This window comes from Pseudophryne corroboree, chromosome 3, assembly GCF_028390025.1.
Source record: "Pseudophryne corroboree isolate aPseCor3 chromosome 3, aPseCor3.hap2, whole genome shotgun sequence".
NCBI lineage: Eukaryota > Metazoa > Chordata > Amphibia > Anura > Myobatrachidae > Pseudophryne > Pseudophryne corroboree.
Window position 1 is genome coordinate 794,236,895 of NC_086446.1, and position 20,914 is coordinate 794,257,808.

Here is a 20,914-nt window from a genome sequence, read left to right on the forward strand (position 1 = left end):
CACTGTATGCAATTCTCAGCACCTGTACTTATGTTGTGTGTATGGGATCTGCACAGCACTGTATGCAATTCTCAGCACCTGTACTTATGTTGTGTGTATGGGATCTGCACAATACTGTATGCAATTCACAGCACCTGTACTTATGTTGTGTGTATGGGATCTGCACAGCACTGTATGCAATTCTCAGCACCTGTACTTATGTTGTGTGTATGGGATCTGCACAGCACTGTATGCAATTCTCAGCACCTGTACTAATGTTGTGTGTATGGGATCTGCACAATACTGTATGCAATTCTCAGCACCTGTACTTATGTTGTGTGTATGGGATCTGCACAATACTGTATGCAATTCTCAGCGCCTGTACTTATGCTGTTTGTATGGGATCTGCACAGCACTGTATGCAATTCTCAGCACCTGTACTTATGCTGTGTGTATGGGATCTGCACAGCACTGTATGCAATTCTCAGCACCTGTACTTATGCTGTGTGTATGGGATCTGCACAGCACTGTATGCAATTCTCAGCACCTGTACTTATGCTGTGTATATGGGATCTGCACTGCACTGTATGCAATTCTCAGCACCTGTACTTATGCTGTGTGTATGGGATCTGCACAGCACTGTATGCAATTCTCAGCACCTGTACTTATGCTGTGTGTATGGGATCTGCACTGCACTGTATGCAATTCTCAGCACCTGTACTTATGCTGTGTGTATGGGATCTGCACTGCACTGTATGCAATTCTCAGCACCTGTACTTATGCTGTGTGTATGGGATCTGCACAGCACTGTATGCAATTCTCAGCACCTGTACTTATGCTGTGTGTATGGAATCTACACAGCACTGCATGCAATTCTCAGCACCTGTACTTATGCTGTGTGTATGGAATCTACACAGCACTGCATGCAATTCTCAGCACCTGTACTAATGCTGTGTGTATGGGATCTACACAGCACTGCATGCAATTCTCAGCACCTGTACTAATGCTGTGTGTATGGGATCTGCACAGCACTGCATGCAATTCTCAGCACCTGTACTTATGCTGTGTGTATGGAATCTACACAGCACTGCATGCAATTCTCAGCACCTGTACTTATGCTGTGTGTATGGAATCTACACAGCACTGCATGCAATTCTCAGCACCTGTACTTATGCTGTGTGTATGGGATCTGCACTGCACCGCATGCAATTCTCAGCACCTGTACTTATGCTGTGTGTATGGAATCTACACAGCACTGCATGCAATTCTCCGCACCTGTACTTATGCTGTGTGTATGGGATCTGCACAGCACTGTATGCAATTCTCAGCACCTGTACTTATGCTTTGTGTATGGAATCTACACAGCACTGCATGCAATTCTCAGCACCTGTACTTATGCTGTGTGTATGGAATCTACACAGCACTGCATGCAATTCTCAGCACCTGTACTAATGCTGTGTGTATGGGATCTGCACAGCACTGCATGCAATTCTCAGCACCTGTACTTATGCTGTGTGTATGGAATCTACACAGCACTGCATGCAATTCTCAGCACCTGTACTTATGCTGTGTGTATGGAATCTACACAGCACTGCATGCAATTCTCAGCACCTGTACTTATGCTGTGTGTATGGGATCTGCACTGCACCGCATGCAATTCTCAGCACCTGTACTTATGCTGTGTGTATGGAATCTACACAGCACTGCATGCAATTCTCCGCACCTGTACTTATGCTGTGTATGGGATCTGGACAGCACTGTATGCAATTCTCAGCACCTGTACTTATGCTGTGTGTATGGAATCTACACAGCACTGCATGCAATTCTCAGCACCTGTACTTATGCTGTGTGTATGGAATCTACACAGCACTGCATGCAATTCTCAGCACCTGTACTTATGCTGTGTATGGGATCTACACAGCACTGTATGCAATTCTCACCACCTGTACTTATGCTGTGTGTATGGGAGCTGCACTGCACCGCATGCAATTCTCAGCACCTGTACTTATGCTGTGTGTATGGGATCTGCACAGCACTGTATGCAATTCTCAGTGCCTGTACTTATGCTGTGTGTATGGGATCTGCACAGCATTGTATGCAATTCTTAGCACCTGTACTTATGCTGTGTGTATGGGATCTGCACAGCACTGTATGCAATTCTCAGCACCTGCACTTATGCTGTGTGTATGGGATCTGCACAGTACTGTATGCAATTCTCAGCACCTGTACTTATGCTGTGTGTATGGGATCTGCACAGCACTGAATGCAATTCACAGCACCTGTACTTATGCTGTGTGTATGGGATCTGCACAGCACTGAATGCAATTCACAGCACCTGTACTTATGCTGTGTGTATGGGATCTGCACAGCACTGCGTGCAATTCTCAGCACCTGTACTTATGTTGTGTGTATGGGATCTGCACAGCACTGTATGCAATTCTCAGCTCCTGTACTTATGTTGTGTGTATGGGATCTGCACAGCACTGTATGCAATTCTCAGCACCTGTACTTATGTTGTGTGTATGGGATCTGCACAATACTGTATGCAATTCTCAGCACCTGTACTTATGCTGTCTGTATGGGATCTGCACAGCACTGTATGCAATTCTCAGCGCCTGTACTTATGCTGTGTGTATGGGATCTGCACAGCATTGTATGCAATTCTCAGCACCTGTACTTATGCTGTGTGTATGGGATCTGCACAGCACTGTATGCAATTCTCAGCACCTGTACTTATGCTGTGTGTATGGGATCTGCACAGTACTGTATGCAATTCTCAGCACCTGTACTTATGCTGTGTGTATGGGATCTGCACAGCACTGTATGCAATTCTCAGCACCTGTACTTATGCTGTGTGTATGGGATCTGCACAGCACTGAGTTGCAATTCACAGCACCTGTACTTATGTTGTGTGTATGGGATCTGCACAGCACTGTATGCAATTCTCAGCACCTGTACTTATGTTGTGTGTATGGGATCTGCACAGCACTGTATGCAATTCTCAGCACCTGTACTTATGTTGTGTGTATGGGATCTGCACAATACTGTATGCAATTCTCAGCACCTGTACTTATGCTGTGTGTATGGGATCTGCACAGTACTGTATGCAATTCTCAGCACCTGTACTTATGCTGTGTGTATGGAATCTACACAGCACTGTATGCAATTCTCAGCACCTGTACTTATGCTATCTGTATGGGATCTGCACAGCACTGTATGCAATTCTCAGCACCTGTACTTATGCTGTGTGTATGGGATCTGCACAGCACTGTATGCAATTCTCCGCACCTGTACTTATGCTGTGTGTATGGGATCTGCAAAGCACTGTATGCAATTCTCAGCACCTGTACTTATGCTGTTTGTATGGGATCTGCACAGCACTGAATGCAATTCACAGCACCTGTACTTATGCTGTGTGTATGGGATCTGCACAGCACTGCGTGCAATTCTCAGCACCTGTACTTATGTTGTGTGTATGGGATCTGCACAGCACTGTATGCAATTCTCAGCATCTGTACTTATGTTGTGTGTATGGGATCTGCACAGCACTGTATGCAATTCTCAGCACCTGTACTTATGTTGTGTGTATGGGATCTGCACAATACTGTATGCAATTCACAGCACCTGTACTTATGCTGTGTGTATGGGATCTGCACAGCACTGCGTGCAATTCTCAGCACCTGTACTTATGTTGTGTGTATGGGATCTGCACAGCACTGTATGCAATTCTCAGCACCTGTACTAATGTTGTGTGTATGGGATCTGCACAGCACTGTATGCAATTCTCAGCACCTGTACTTATGTTGTGTGTATGGGATCTGCACAATACTGTATGCAATTCTCAGCACCTGTACTTATGCTGTGTGTATGGGATCTGCACAGCACTGTATGCAATTCTCAGCGCCTGTACTTATGCTGTGTGTATGGGATCTGCACAGCATTGTATGCAATTCTCAGCACCTGTACTTATGCTGTGTGTATGGGATCTGCACAGCACTGTATGCAATTCTCAGCACCTGTACTTATGCTGTGTGTATGGGATCTGCACAGTACTGTATGCAATTCTCAGCACCTGTACTTATGCTGTGTGTATGGGATCTGCACAGCACTGTATGCAATTCTCAGCACCTGTACTTATGCTGTGTGTATGGGATCTGCACAGCACTGAGTGCAATTCACAGCACCTGTACTTATGTTGTGTGTATGGGATCTGCACAGCACTGTATGCAATTCTCAGCACCTGTACTTATGTTGTGTGTATGGGATCTGCACAGCACTGTATGCAATTCTCAGCACCTGTACTTATGTTGTGTGTATGGGATCTGCACAATACTGTATGCAATTCTCAGCACCTGTACTTATGCTGTGTGTATGGGATCTGCACAGTACTGTATGCAATTCTCAGCACCTGTACTTATGCTGTGTGTATGGAATCTACACAGCACTGTATGCAATTCTCAGCACCTGTACTTATGCTGTCTGTATGGGATCTGCACAGCACTGTATGCAATTCTCAGCACCTGTACTTATGCTGTGTGTATGGGATCTGCACAGCACTGTATGCAATTCTCAGCACCTGTACTTATGCTGTGTGTATGGGATCTGCACAGCACTGTATGCAATTCTCCGCACCTGTACTTATGCTGTGTGTATGGGATCTGCAAAGCACTGTATGCAATTCTCAGCACCTGTACTTATGCTGTTTGTATGGGATCTGCACAGCACTGTATGCAATTCTCAGCACCTGTACTTATGCTGTGTGTATGGGATCTGCACAGCACTGTATGCAATTCTCAGCACCTGTACTTATGCTGTGTGTATGGGATCTGCACAGCACTGTATGCAATTCTCAGCACCTGTACTTATGCTGTGTATATGGGATCTGCACTGCACTGTATGCAATTCTCAGCACCTGTACTTATGCTGTGTGTATGGGATCTGCACAGCACTGTATGCAATTCTCAGCACCTGTACTTATGCTGTGTGTATGGGATCTGCACTGCACTGTATGCAATTCTCAGCACCTGTACTTATGCTGTGTGTATGGGATCTGCACAGCACTGTATGCAATTCTCAGCACCTGTACTTATGCTGTGTGTATGGGATCTGCACAGCACTGTATGCAATTCCCAGCACCTGTACTTATGCTGTGTGTATGGGATCTACACAGCACTGAATGCAATTCTCAGCACCTGTACTTTTGCTGTGTGTATGGGATCTGCACAGCACTGTATGCAATTCCCAGCACCTGTACTTATGCTGTGTGTATGGGATCTGCACAGCACTGTATGCAATTCCCAGCACCTGTAATTATGTTGTGTGTATGGGATCTACACAGCACCGTATGCAATTCCCAGCACCTGTACTTATGCTGTGTGTATGGGATCTGCACAGCACTGTATGCAATTCTCAGCACCTGTAATTATGTTGTGTGTATGGGATCTACACAGCACCGTATGCAATTCCCAGCACCTGTACTTATGCTGTGTGTATGGGATCTGCACAGCACTGTATACAGTTCTCATCACCTGTACTTATGCTGTGTGTATGGGATCTGCACAGCACTGTATGCAATTCCCATCACCTGTACTTATGCTGTGTGTATGGGATCTGCACAGCACTGTATGCAATTCCCAGCACCTGTACTTATGCTGTGTGTATGGGATCTACACAGCACTGAATGCAATTCTCAGCACCTGTACTTATGCTGTGTGTATGGGATCTGCACAGCACTGTATGCAATTCTCAGCACCTGTACTTATGCTGTGTGTATGGGATCTGCACAGCACTGTATGCAATTCCCAGCACCTGTACTTATGCTGTGTGTATGGAATCTACACAGCACTGTATGCAATTCTCAGCACCTGTACTTATGCTGTGTGTATGGGATCTGCACAGCACTGTATGCAATTATCAGCACCTGTACTTATGCTGTGTGTATGGGATCTGCACAGCACTGTATGCAATTCTCAGCACCTGTACTTATGTTGTGTGTATGGGATCTACACAGCACCGTATGCAATTCCCAGCACCTGTACTTATGCTGTGTGTATGGGATCTGCATAGCACCGTATACAGTTCTCATCACCTGTACTTATGATGTGTGTATGGGATCTGCACAGCACTGTATGCAATTCTCAGCACCTGTACTTATGTTGTGTGTATGGGATCTGCACAGCACTGTATGCAATTCCCAGCACCTGTACTTATGCTGTGTGTATGGGATCTGCACAGCACGGGATCTGCACAGCACTGTATGCAATTCTCAGCACCTGTACTTATGTTGTGTGTATGGGATCTGCACAGCACTGTATGCAATTCCCAGCACCTGTACTTATGCTGTGTGTATGGGATCTGCACAGCACTGTATGCAATTCTCAGCACCTGTACTTATGCTGTGTGTATGGGATCTACACAGCACCGTATGCAATTCTCAGCACCTGTACTTATGCTGTGTGTATGGGATCTGCACAACACCGTGTGCAATTCTCAGCACCTGTACTTATGTAGTGTATATGGGATCTGCACAGCACTGTATGCAATTCCCAGCACCTGTACTTATGCTGTGTGTATGGAATCTACACAGCACTGTATACAGTTCTCAGCGCCTGTACTTATGCTGTGTGTATGGGATCTGCACAGCACTGTATGCAATTCTCAGCACCTGTACTTATGCTGTGTGTATGGGATCTGCACAGCACTGAATGCAATTCTCAGCACCTGTAATTATGCTGTGTGTATGGGATCTGCACAGCACTGTATGCAATTCTCAGCAACTGTACTTATGCTATGTGTATGGGATCTGCACAGCACTGTATACAGTTCTCAGCACCTCTGCTTATGCTGTGTGTATGGGATCTGCACAGCACTGAATGCAATTCTCAGCACCTGTACTTATGCTGTGTGTATGGGATCTGCACAGCACTGTATGCAATTCTCAGCACCTGTACTTATGCTGTGTGTATAGGATCTGCACAGCACTGTATGCAATTCTCAGCACCTGTACTTATGCTGTGTGTATGGGATCTGCACAGCACTGTATGCAATTCTCAGCACCTGTACTTATGCTGTGTGTATGGGATCTACACAGCACTGTATGCAATTCTCAGCACCTGTACTTATGCTGTGTGTATGGGATCTGCACAGCACTGAATGCAATTCTCAGCACCTGTAATTATGCTGTGTGTATGGGATCTACACAGCATTGTATGCAATTCTCAGCACCTGTACTTATGCTATGTGTATGGGATCTGCACTGCACTGTATGCAATTCTCAGCACCTGTACTTATGCTGTGTGTATGGAATCTACACAGCACTGTATGCAATTCTCAGCACCTGTACTTATGCTGTGTGTATGGGATCTACACAGCACTGTATGCAATTCACAGCACCTGTACTTATGCTATGTGTATGGGATCTGCACTGTACTGTATGCAATTCTCAGCACCTGTAATTATGCTGTGTGTATGGGATCTACACAGCACCGTATGCAATTCTCAGCACCTGTACTTATGCTGTGTTTATGGAATCTACACAGCACTGTATGCAATTCTCAGCACCTGTACTTATGCTGTGTGTATGGGATCTACACAGCACTGTATGCAATTCTCAGCACCTGTACTTATGCTGTGTGTATGGGATCTACACAGCACTGTGTGCAATTCTCAGCACCTGTACTTATGCTATGTGTATGGGATCTGCACTGCACTGTATACAGTTCTCATCACCTGTACTTATGATGTGTGTATGGGATCTGCACTGCATGCAATTCTCATGACCTGTGTGTGGGTTCTGCACAGCATTGTATGCAATTCTCAGCACCTGTACTTATGCTGTGTGTATGGGATATGCACAGCACTGTATGCAATTCTCAGCACCTGTTCTTATGCTGTGTGTATGGGATCTGCACAGCACTGTATGCAATTCTCAGCACCTGTACTTATGCTGTGTGTATGGGATATGCACTGCATGCAATTCTTATGACCTGTGTGTGGGTTCTGCACCGCATTGTATACAATTCTCAGCACCTGTACTTATGCTGTGTGTGTATGGGATCTGCACAGCACTGTATGCAATTCTCAGCACCTGTACTTATGCAGTGTGTGGGATCCTTAGAGCACTGTATGCAATTCTCAGCACCATAGGGAAGGGTTTCGCTTTGTAACATCAATTTACAGCCACTGATCAGTCCTATGACATGGAAGAAGCATGCGACGGAAACTGGTCTCACCATGTACTGCCACCTCTTTGGTATCCTGGATTAGCGTGCCACCGGAAGACACCTGTACCGTGATGGCGTTGGTACCCTCCACGCTGAACGTCAGTGAGATGCTACTGTCCAAGGTGATGACAGGCTGGGGACACACAAGGAATACGTCACTGTCACTGATTTAGTATTTTCCTGGGCTAAACCAATTACCTGGAACATACAATATTTTAGTCCCTGTCCGCTAACATTCACCCAAAGCTTGCAGCCTAGGAAGCAGTGACATCACTGAGACGTGGTGCAGGGTCATAGGGTGATTATGGGTTTAGCCCATAGAATTGGTATCGTCGCCCTGTCTCATTGGCAGATCCACTTTATATGCGATAACAGCACAGAACTAACGCAGAATCCTGCAGAACCGCTCAGTTCAAATCCACAACTTTCCCACCTTCAAATTAACGCTGCAGTATCTCTCATTCCCTTGTTCTCCGCCATAATTATCAGCTGCTTTGCACAACATCAAAGAGAAACTTTCAAATAGTGTTCCCAGCCCTTTATGTTTTATTCCTTTGAGAGTAATTACGTTTATTTTGGGGGAAAAAGTCTGTTTCTCAATCTCGGCTGTAACTAGGTTCTTGTCACACTACACAGTAAGACCTCTGCCTGCTACACACACATAGTGCATTATATAAAGGCGCAAAGTTGTTATTTATATATATCAGTGGCGTGCGGTGAGGTCAGTGGCTGGTGAGGCACTGCAGCCATAATGTACGGTGAGGCCCACCGATGACCTCTACCACCGCTGAGCTGATGTCTGCTACCGCCCCACAAGCCGATGCCCACTACCGCCGCCGCTAATGGCTGCTGCCAACGCCAATCTACTACAAAATCGCCGCCATCAAACGCCCTGGCCCCACTGCCACTAATCTGCATCTCAGTCCGATGCAGCCACTGCCAAACTTGTGATGAGCAGGCAGCTAACATAGTGTAAATTTTGTAAATTAAAAAAATAAATATAAGGGGGCAGGGTGATGCCAGGGAGAGGGTGACAGCAGTGGGTGACAGAGAGAAGGTGACGAGAGGGTGACAGCAGTGGGTGACAGAGAGAAGGTGACGACAGGGAGAGGGTGACAGCAGTGGGTGACAGGGAGAGGGTGACAGCAGTGGGTGACAGAGAGAAGGTGACGACAGGGAGAGGGTGACAGCAGTAGGTGACAGGGAGAGGATGAAAGCAGTGGGTGACAGGGAGAGGGTGACAGCAGTGGGTGACAGAGAGACAGTGCCACTGGCAGCATTGGGTGACAGGGAGAGGGTGACGACAGGGAGAGGGTGACAGCAGTGGATAACAAAGAGAGTGTGACACTGACAGCATTGGGAGACAGGGAGAGGGTGATGACAGGGAGAGGGTGACAGCAGTGGGTGACAGAGAGAAGGTGACACTGACAGCTTTGGGTGACAAGAAGAGGGTGACGACAGGGAGAGGGTGACAGCAGTGGGTAACAAAGAGAGGGTGACACTGACAGCATTGGGTGACAGGGAGAGGGTGATGCCAGGGAGAGGATGAAAGCAGTGGGTGACAGAGAGAAGGTGACACTGACAGCAGTGGGTAACAAAGAGAGGGTGACACTGACAGCACTGGGTGACAGGGAGAGGGTGACACCAGGGACAGGGTGACAGCAGTGGGTGACAGAGAGAAGGTGACACTGACAGCATTGGGTGACAGGGGGAGGGTGACGACAGGTAGAGGATGACAGCAGTGGGTAACAAAGAGAGGGTGACACTGACAGCATTTGGTGACAGGGAGAGGGTGACAGAGAGAAGGTGACACTGACAGCACTGGGAGACAGGGAGAGGGTGACAACAGGAAGAGGGTGACAGCAGTGGGTAACAAAGAGAGGGTGACACTGACAGCATTTGGTGACAGGGAGAGGGTGACAGCAGTGGGTGACAATGAGAAGGTGACACTGACAGCACTGGGAGACAGGGAGAGGGTGACAACAGGGAGAGGGTGACAGCAGTGGGTGACAGAGAGAGGGTATCACTAGGTATAGCACAATATAAAATACAACATAAACAGTACCGCCTGGGGTCCGCGGAACAGCACGGGTGACCTTACACAATTGTCACACTGACAAGCACTCACACTGTACTGAGGCACACACTCATACTGAGAGACACACTCATACTGAGATACGCACACTGAGACACACATACACTCATACTGAGAGACGCACACACACTGACACACTGAAGCACACGCTCATACTGAGACACACTGAGACACACACACTGTCACTCACACTGAGGCACACACACACTCATACTGAGGCACACACACACTGACACACTGAAGCACACGCTCATACTGAGACACACTGAGACACACACACTGTCAATCACTCACACACTCATACTGAGGCACACACACACTGACACACTGAAGCACACGCTCATACTGAGACACACTGAGACACACACACTGTCAGTCACTCACACTGAGGCACACACACACTCATACTGAGAGACACACACACACTCACACTGAGGCACACACACACTCACACTGAGGCACACACACACTGACACACACTACCACAGTAGTTACCTCCAGGCATGAGGCTCCAGCTCAGACTGCAGGAGCCAGTGTCAGACAAAGTAGGCAAAGCAGCAGTCAGATCGCAGGAGACTTGGCAAAGTCTGGGGCGTGGCTTAGTCACGGATATGTGACCACGACCCCTTTTATAAAAATAAACCCTCACCATCAAGCACGCAGCAGTCTCCGGAGCCGGCCCAACACTAGCTGGTGTACAGTGCCCCCCCACTCTAACCCACCACTGCTGCTCCCTGCAGCCCTGTCACCGGGAGAGTCTCTGATCTGTGGGTGTGAGCTGCCCCCCTTCCCACACTACTTTCATTTACTCACCCCCCTCCCGCTCACCTGGGTGATCAGCATATGTGACTTCCGCAGGCGAGTTGGCGCTGCGAGAGAGCAGTGGAGGAAGGGAGTGAGCGCCGTCTGCCGCACAATGCACTCCGAGCTCTCTGCACTTGGCTCGAGCCTCTACCCCCTTCCCCGTGCTGCCAGCGGGGTAAAGAAGGGCTGCTCATGTTTCTGTTAAATTGTCCCGCCGCCGCATATGGTTGATTGGTCAGTGGATCCAGCACTGGATATGATGTCCAATCACATCTGCCTCGCAGACAGGGGCGTGGTGTCCCTGTCAATGAGGCATTTATACAAGTGGCGCTTTCTCCAGCTTTTTCAATGGGCTTTTACAGACCAATGCTTGGCTCCGCCCCCAGCGTTATCCCCCGTTCCCATTGTCTATGGGAGGCACTGCTATCAGTGCCTCCCAAACTAATTTAATGTATTAAAATGATTTGCTTAATATACAGAAGATACTTATAACACAGAATATGTGTCATAAGTTTCTTTTTTATACTAGTTTAATCAATAATGACAGGGGAGGCACTGCCTCCTACCTCCCCTGCCTCCCCTCACTGCACGTCCCTGAGATATATATATCAGATGCTACTAAGACCCTCATCCACTCGCTGGTCAACTCAAGACTGGACTACTGTAATCTCCTCCTGACTGGCATTCCTGACAAAATCCACTCCAATCTATTCTCCATGCTGCTGCCCGGCTCATCTTCCTCACCAAACGCACTACATCCACCTCTCCTCTCTTACTAGACCTTCACTGGCTCCCCTTCCCTTTCAGAATCCAATACAAGCTTCTCACACTCACTTACAAAGCCCTCACCCACTCCTCTCCCATCTACATCTCTGACCTTATCTCCCTTTACACTCCCACCCGTCCTCTTCGCTCTGCTAATGCACGCTGACTCTCCTGCCTTCTGATTACTTTCTCCCACTCCTATCTCCAAGATTTTTCACGTGCTGCACCACTTCTCTGGAATTCCCTACCTCTCCCCCTCAGACTCTCCACCTCTCTACAAAACTTCAAACGGGCTCTTAAGACCCACTTCTTCACCAAACCCAGCCAAATCTCATCCTAACCCTCTGTTCCACGCTCTCTATGTACCCCATCTGTGTCACCCCTGTCTGTCTACCCCTCCCCTTTAGAATGTAAGCTCTCACGAGCAGGGCCCTCTTCCCTCATGTGCTTATTCTTTTCTTACTTTAATAATCTTCAACTGTACCACATCCAGCAGTCTTCTGCCACCTGATACTTATTCCAGTGTCATCTGCTGATGTAACTATGTTTATTTACCCTGTACTTGTCCTATACTGTCATCAACTGTAAGTTGCTGTTTTCCTGTTTGACTATTTGTTTATGTACTCTGTAATTGGGCGCTGCGGAACCCTTGTGGCGCCATATAAATAAAGGATAACAATAATAATAATAATATATATATACAGTTAAGGAGGTAAGCAATGAAACACTCCACTCTTCATTTGTGTTTAATAATTTGCTCGTGTGTAAAATGTAAATAAAATATTTAGAAAATCTACCCGGGTTTGTAGTATCAGGCTCTGTATGTAATGGCAGAGGAGGGGTTTAGAACAGCGCAGTTCTCTTACCAGGAAACCATGGAGTCCTAAAGCGATGATCCACTCAGTCAGTGTATTCTGAAAGAGACTTTAGGGTCTATTTACTAAGCTTTGGATGGAGATAACGTGAACTCAGATAAAGTACCAGCCAATCAGCTCCTAACTGTCATTTTTCAAACCCAGCCTGTCACATGACAGTAAGGTGCTGGTACTTTATCTCTCTCCACTGTGAGAGTGCTCCATGCAACATCTGGGCAGCAGAATGGGACAGAGCAGCAGAACCCACTATCCTTATACGCAGAATGGCCCTCATTCCGAGTTGATCGCTCGCTAGCTACTTTTAGCAGCCGTGCAAACCCATAGTCGCCGCCCACGGGGGAGTGTATTTTCGCTTTGCAAGAGTGCGAACACCTGTGCAGCCGAGCGGTACAAAAAGATTTTGTGCAAAACAAGATCAGCCCTGTAGTTACTTATTCTGTGTGATGATTGCTGCGACGAAGGTCCCGGAAATTGACGTCAGACGCCCACCCTGCAAAAGCCTGGACACGCCTGCATTTTCCCTACCACTCCCAGAAAACGGTCAGTTGACACCCACACACGCCCTCTTCCTGTCAATCTCCTTGCGATCGGCTGTGCGACTGGAATCGTCGCTAGAAGCATTGCACAACAACGACGCTCTTTGTACCCGTACGCCGCGCGTGTGCATTGCGGCCCATACGCATGCGTAGTTTTGCCATTTTTTCAAATGATCACTACGCAGCGAACAACGGCAGCTAGCGATCAACTCGGAATGAGGGCCACTGTGCGTAGCGTCGCTGGAGAAGTGCCGCGGTTTCCTGTCAGTCTGACATTGCTTTACAGCACTCGGCTGCACCCCGCAATTTATGTAGCTAAGTCTCACCAAGTATTGTGTAATTTCCAACACTGAAAAATGTACAGTACTTTTGGAAACATCTAATTACACCCCATAATCGCTCACCACTTTTGCACAGAAACAGGGACGGTCCTGCAAACAAAAAGAGTTTTTGGGTTTGCCCTTATATAGCCCTACATTTCAGATGTAACCTTCCCCGCCCTCTAAATTCATTCTGAGGTTGGAGTAAACTGATTTAGTTTAGCCAACTAGAGGATCCGGCCAGTGATACCCAAACTTTGTGCATAGGCACCCTGGGGTGCCTATATATATCATACAACTTGGCGTTGACTGATACGCCCCAACTGTAATGGCGGCGACTGAACATGCCCCAACTATACATAAACATAACCTGCGCTGTGAAGGACTCACCACCCCTTACTGGCACGGTATGGACCTCCAACTGGGAACGCCCATGGTCACCCCTCAGGGGCAGGACAACAGTAGTCGTCCATCAAAGGGGTAAGTGTCCCATAGCGACCACTTATGATACATATGGCCGGTGAGCGTAGAGTCTTCCCGCTGGCTGAAACTGCATAAATTGTAGATCGAATGACTAATTGAAATGTAGGACATGAATAAAATAAAAAATTCTGGGAGGGTGGTTGGGCTTCCAAACCGACATGAGGACTATTTTCCCTCAAAATCCTCCCTATAAACGCTGCCAAAGCCCTCCTACCATCACTTACTGATAGGCCAAGCCTAAACCGATAATAACAGCATAATACCCTTGATCCATACTTGCCTACCCTTACGGAATGGCCAGGAGGCTCCCGAAAATCGTGTGGCCCTCCCGGCCCCCCGGAAAGGTGGGCAAGCCTACCACTTTCCGTGCTGCCCCTCCACGACCCTTATTGGCTGCCCGCAGCAGAGAACAAGTGGGCGGTCTGAGGGGGTCCGATGACGTGATTCGCGCTGAATCGCGTCATTGTAGCTCCGCCCCCACTATACAGCGCCTCTTTTCTCAGCACTGCATAGAGGGGGCAGAGCCACGATCATGATGCTACGCCCCCGGACTATCCACTACCCTGTTGGCCACGCCACCGGAATGCCCATCCTGCTGCTAGCCATGCCCCCATGCATCTAAAACGCTGCCTCCTCCCGGAGGAGGGGGCAGCAAAGTAGGTAAGTATGCCTTGATCTGTCTAGCAACATACTGTAGCCTAAACCAATCACAAAAATCAAAGACTCTTCTATGTATTCGTGTCTATTCAGCCCTCTCCCATTTTAAACCTTTAAGATCCTTCCACCGTGAATTTCCCCTCTCACCGGGCAAGCCAAGAAATGCAGACAAGGTTTCCGCCCAGCAGTATGTAAGCATGAGGCAGTATAATAGATGAAGTCTGCTGTTTGGGAGCCTTTTATCCAATTCTTATCATCTCTCCTGAGAAAGTATTATATTGCAGACCCTCAGTATAGCTGTTAGGGGGCAGTAACATTTCTGAAATATTCAGGCTGGGGTAGAAGAGTTTCCTACACTATCTACGATATTCAATTTCCCGCACCAATTGCAGGTGTTAAAGTTTCGCCGGGGGGGGGCTATCTAATTAGCCCCGATAAGCCGGTGCGTGCCGCGGCCTGTCAGGTGAAGCAAAATCCCTGATAACAGCCCCATTGCTATTTCACCCGAAAACACACAGGTTTCACTGAACCTGTGTGTTTATGGGTGTAACTGCAACTTTGACCGGCCAAGCTAATCAAATAGCCCGACCGCAGCACCCAAAGACACATCGCGGGTTTTTACTCCCGATGTCTCTTCTGGCAAAATGTAATATCCTTTTATGTATTATATATATTATCTATAAAAAGGTCTTCTGAGATATATATATACGTGCTACTGTATCTATTGCATACAGTAATGGTCCTCCAGATTGCAAAAGTTCTTGGTGGGCTGTATGATATTGTCACACAGTAATGTTGACCTGGGGTCAGGAGGATGTGATAGGGAAGAAAGAGAAAATGTGAAGACATGTGTGGACTGTGCAGTGGGGATGTAATCGGACAGGAGAGCTATGAAGGTGGAGGGAGCGGTTCTGGAATATGATAATCTGCCTGAAGAGGTGAGTTTTCAGGGAACGCTGAAATTTTAGAGACTAGAGGAGAGTCTGATTGTGCGTGGGAGGCAGTGACGTGCGGTGGGGTGAGGCAGGTGAGGCAGAGCGTTTCCAGTCATATTTACGTCTGTGCCAGAGTTTTCACTGTATAAAGTAGAGTGGGTGCAGCGCCAAAGAAATTCCTGCAGTCGTGCATGGGAGCGAGTAATGAGTGTGGATGAGAGACGCAGATCTTGTGTAGAGCGGAGAGGCCGGATTGGGAAATATTATGAGATGAGTGAGGAGATGTATGTTGCTGTAGTTTGGTTAATGGCCTTATGTGTGAGATAAAGTATTATATATTGAATACGGTAGAATACAGGTAACCAATGGAGGGACTGACAGAGCGGATCTGCAGACGATGAACGTCTAGCGAGGAAGATTAGCTTCGCCGCTGCATTCAGAATGGAGTGTAGTGGTGAGAGCCTATGTTTGGGAAGACCGGTCAGGAGACTATTACAATAATCAATGCGGGAGATGATGAGAGCGTGGATTAGAGTCTTTGCTGTGTCTTGTGTAAGGTATGGTCTTATTTTGGATATGTTTTTAAGGTGCATGTAACATGATCTTGAGACAGATTGGGCGGGATTCAAATCTTCTGTCACCTCTGTCGAGCTGAAATGCACGAAAAGTGACCCGTTTGGACGCCCAAACGCCACTTTTCACGATCACGCCCATGTCTTTAGTTGGGTTTAGCTGCTTTATGCGGCTAAACCCGTCTGTTATGTGTGCGATCAGCGCGATAACGGCGGTCATTAGAATATCGCCCCGCGATCTCCCGTCACTTTAGACGGGAGATCGGGGGCAATAAAACATTTGAATCCCGCCCATTGAATGTGGGGAGCAACGGACAGTTCAGAGTCAGGTTGACACCTAGGCAGCCAGCTTGTGGGGTAGGGATGATTGCTGAGTTATCAACAGTGATAGACACTTCTGTTATTTCCCATACGTACTCATCACACCCCACCTCATGCTGACATCACAGACACTCCGGATAATCACCCAATAACATCACAGCATTTTCCACAACCAAACGTGTAACATTAGGGAGAAAAAAGTTACACAGGGACTGCACAGACCACAGGGGTGGTCTTCAGTATGCCGACTGAATGGATCCCGGCGCACAGTATACCGGCGCCGGGATCCTGACAGCCGGCATACCGACACTTATTCTCCCTCGTGGGGGTCCACGACCCCCCTGGAGGGAGAATAAAATAGTGTGGCGCACGTAGCGCGCCACCGTGCCCGTAGCGTGGCGAGCGCAGCGAGCCAGCAAGGGGCTCATTTGCGCTCGCCACACTGTCAGTAAGCCGGCGGTCGGGCTCCCGGCGCCGGTATGCTGGTCGCCGGGAGCCCGACCGCCGGCATATCGTAGTGAACCCCACATGCAGTACAGAAAGAAAAAGCTGCGCAGATGAGAAAAGGTGACGGCGTCCCAAATAGATCATTAGTAAAGATGAAAAGGAAAAAAGGTAATGGATAGATAGATAGATAGATAGATAGATAGATAGATAGATAGATAGATAGATAGATAGATAGATAGACAGATAGATAGATCTGCACATACACATGCAATTGGACAAGTAAAAAAAGAGCTTTTGTATAGGGTATGCTATATATGTCATTCTGCAGTAAAATATAGTTGCTCTTTGCTACATTTGAACCTTTTGATCTGTTACATTAGATACAGCCGGTTATATCTGATTTAGCTATCATTAAGGATGGTCCGTCCTGGTGTCATCCCTATGTATGGTGACATAAAGTTCATTATCTCATTACACAGTCCACATCATTACTGGGATCACATTGACGGATATAGAGCTCCTCTCCGACTCTGAAAAGAGATGGATTCTGACTCTGATTTAAGGGAAAAAATCGCCCATTTAATCAAGTGAAGGGTATAAAGGAAATCTCAGGATAATTTACGGTGTAACAAATGAGGCAGGTGATAGGATTTATAAGGAGGGCAACCTATGCTGTAGATCATGTGACGGGCTGGTTATAGCACAGCGGCTGTGCCTCATCCATCCGCTGGCTCGTCTGCAAAGCTACATAAAGCAGCTGCATCCTTGTCTCAGCACTGAATGATAGCCTCCTTCCCAGCCGCTCTGCTGCCCTATGTAGGCAGTGCAACCGTGCCGTGCAGATTAGTGCAACCGTGCCATGCAAAAGTGCAACCGTGCCGTGCAGAAGTGCAACCGTGCCGTGCAGAAGTGCAACCGTGCCATGCAAAAGTGCAACCGTGCCATGCAGAAGTGCAACCGTGCAGAAGTGCAACCGTGCCATACAGAAATGCAACCGTGCTGTGCAAAAAAGTGCAACCATGCCGTGCAGAAGTGCAGCTGTGCCATGCAGAACGTGTCCTGACATCACAGTGATTCCACCACTACAGGTATATGGTGGTGTAACACAAACACACAGGCGATCGGATCTTACCTTGGTATTATTCCCAATCCACCAGAAATAAGTGAGCGTTCCGGGGTGAGAAGGCCAAACCATAGCACTGACATTCACCTCCTTGTTTCGGATGGCAACGAAGGGCACCCTTAGGTGGACGTGCTCCATGGGCACTGCGGAGGGATGCAAGAGAGACAGCCGTTAGAGGATAACAGTTGGTGCTGCAATAGTCCAACATAAATGAATCAGTATCTTTGTTCTGTGGATGCTCATATCCCACTGTCCACCACTGACCCAGCGGACACTACAGAGGGATAACCCCCCATACATTTATAAGCATATGTAAAATGTTTCAGTATTCAGTATTTACCTTTTTTTGCTTTACTTTCGACCTTGCTGTAGAATAACACGTGAGGTTACTGTATCGCAACACATCATAGCAATGGAGCCGCAGGTCAATGATATTATCAGCAGGGCTGCCATCAGAAATGACTGATAAACTAGGCAGGACCCCCCCCCCCCCTGCAGTGGCTCCTGATTGGCTGCCAGTATGCGAGCTCCAATCGGCTTGCTGACAGCGCCAATATCAAAATGCTGTTGGTGACTTCTCCACGGCCGCCTATCCATGTGCCACCTGAAATCAGCTGGTGGCCTGAAACCATTCCAGGAGAGGGCCACCTCGCTGCCCGGGACAGGAGTCCCGGAAGTCCCCCCCGGTGGTGGCCCTGATTGTCAGAATAACTTGTATTGTTTGCAAAATGCGAAGCAACACTAAAAGATGGAGATTACAGTGTATTCGAAAAAAAATCATATTTGATCAAGTTTTTGTTTTGCTTTTTAAAGGGTGTAAATTCTACAAAATACATTTAACACTTTGTTCCCTGCATACTGAACTGTGCTGCCCTACGGGGGGAGATTTATCCAATAAGCGTCTGTCATTTTTCTTTCATAACCTCTAAAATGATTAGAATCTGAATGGTTGCTTTGGGAAACTCCTCCACTTTATCTCTCTCCAAGATTTGATAAACTTCCCCCCTAGATGTGCATCTCCTTAGACCCTTATGGTTCAGTGTATCCACCCCTAGATGAGAGTATACCCACCTGGGATGTAGCTAAACCCTATGGTGCGTAAGCATGACTAGTCACATTACTATTTTACCTTACCGTTCTCCATTGCATTACCCTTAATCGTTCAGATTTTTCTTTTCAAGTGAGAGCCCCATCCCCCCACATGCCCAGATACTAGCGGATTAATACTCTGTACTCTGGTGCACGTTGGCAGCTGCCTCTGCTGCGCATGGGCGAAGGGTAAACCCTTACTGGCACCCACGTGAAGTCGGCATAAAGAGAGATTTTGCCAGTAAACTTTGATTTTGCCAATAAAATGAAACAAGCCCAGGGAAATTAGTTTGATATCTCCAGCTAACGGCTCCTTTTGTTACTTAATGGAGCAAGGTGACGCCAAGAGCAGTAACTGCTTTAATAACAGGTAGTTAAATGCAGACATGATTGATTTGTAGCGGAATTATTACCGTGATAAAGTTTCAGGGCACATTTCATCCTTCACTGGGATACCTTAGAATGATAAAAGGCGCCGGTTACCCTGCCTGTAAGTATATTAACTGCTCCGGAGGATCTCACGCAGGCAATGCGGAGAGCGTTGGAACTCTTATTTTATGGAAGATGCAAAGTCAGGGTGATGTAGGACGCTATAGGGAAACATAATCCGGAATCTAAACATCTTATCTTGTAGAAGAAACTTTTTCCCCCTCAGTAAGCAAGTATAGAGGTTAGCGATTTACACTGCGTTTAATAAGAAATACAGAGGGTGATCGCCCGCAAGTGGCTTCAGCTAAAGGAGACATGAAACAGAAACAGATTTTCAGGGAGGCGTACTAAGCCACAAAAGAGAGATAAAGTACCAGCCAATCAGCTACAAACTGTCATGTTACACACTGTATTTGAAACATGACCGTTGGGAGCTGATTGGCTGGTACTTTATCTCCAGCCACTTTACCTCTCTCCAATGCTTAGCATCTGCCCCCATATGTGAAAATGCATAAATAAAAGTTTCATGATGTTATCAAAACTGAAGCTCTCCGAGTGAGCATGACACTGGCGCAGCGCAGCGCATCTGGTGCAATTGCACGGAGCATGCCCAGGGCTGTGGGCATAAGCACATGCGTCTATGCAGATTTGCATTATTCGGCTAATCAGGGCCGGTTCTAGACCTTTTTGCGCCCCGGGCGGGAAATAGGGGCGTGGCTTCATACAGGGGGCGTGGTCAGTCACGCCCCCTGTACAGTAGAGTAGAACTGCTGAAATGCTGTGCGGTGCGCGATGACGTCATCGCGCACCGCACAGTAAAGGTCCTCTCCACGAAGTGAAACTAGACGCTACGCGTCTAGTTCCCTTCACAGCGGGACACAGTGGGCAGCGGGGGGCACAGCAGTAGCGGATCTTGCCATGGTGCGGCGCGCTCCGGAAGGCGGCGCCCAGGGCAAAAGTCTTGTTTGCCCGTGGCAAGATCCGCTACTGCTTGCACCGCTGGAGGCAGGGTGGGGACATTCTCATAAAGGCTGAGCACAGAATAGTGGGGGTAATTCAGAGTAGATCGCAGCAGGAATTTTAGCAGTTGGGCAAAACCATGTGCACTGCAGGTGGGGAAGATATAACATGTGCAGAGAGAGTTAGATTTGGGTGGGTTATTTTGTTTCTGTGCAGGGTAAATATTGACTGCTTTATTTTTACACTGCAATTTAGACTGCAGATTGAACTCACCACACCCAAATCTAACTCTTTCTGCACAT

The 20,914-nt window shown here is 47.5% G+C and overlaps 1 protein-coding gene across 1 annotated transcript in view; it reads right to left on the reverse strand.

Annotated features, from left to right (window-relative positions):
• Window positions 1-20,914, reverse strand: part of LOC135056898 (VPS10 domain-containing receptor SorCS3-like) — a 1,027,710-nt gene that overhangs the window by 44,519 nt on the left and 962,277 nt on the right. Inside the window, 2 exon segments of the mRNA XM_063962650.1 lie at window positions 8,211-8,334; window positions 18,144-18,277. Of these exon segments, the coding sequence (XP_063818720.1) occupies window positions 8,211-8,334; window positions 18,144-18,277 (258 nt within the window).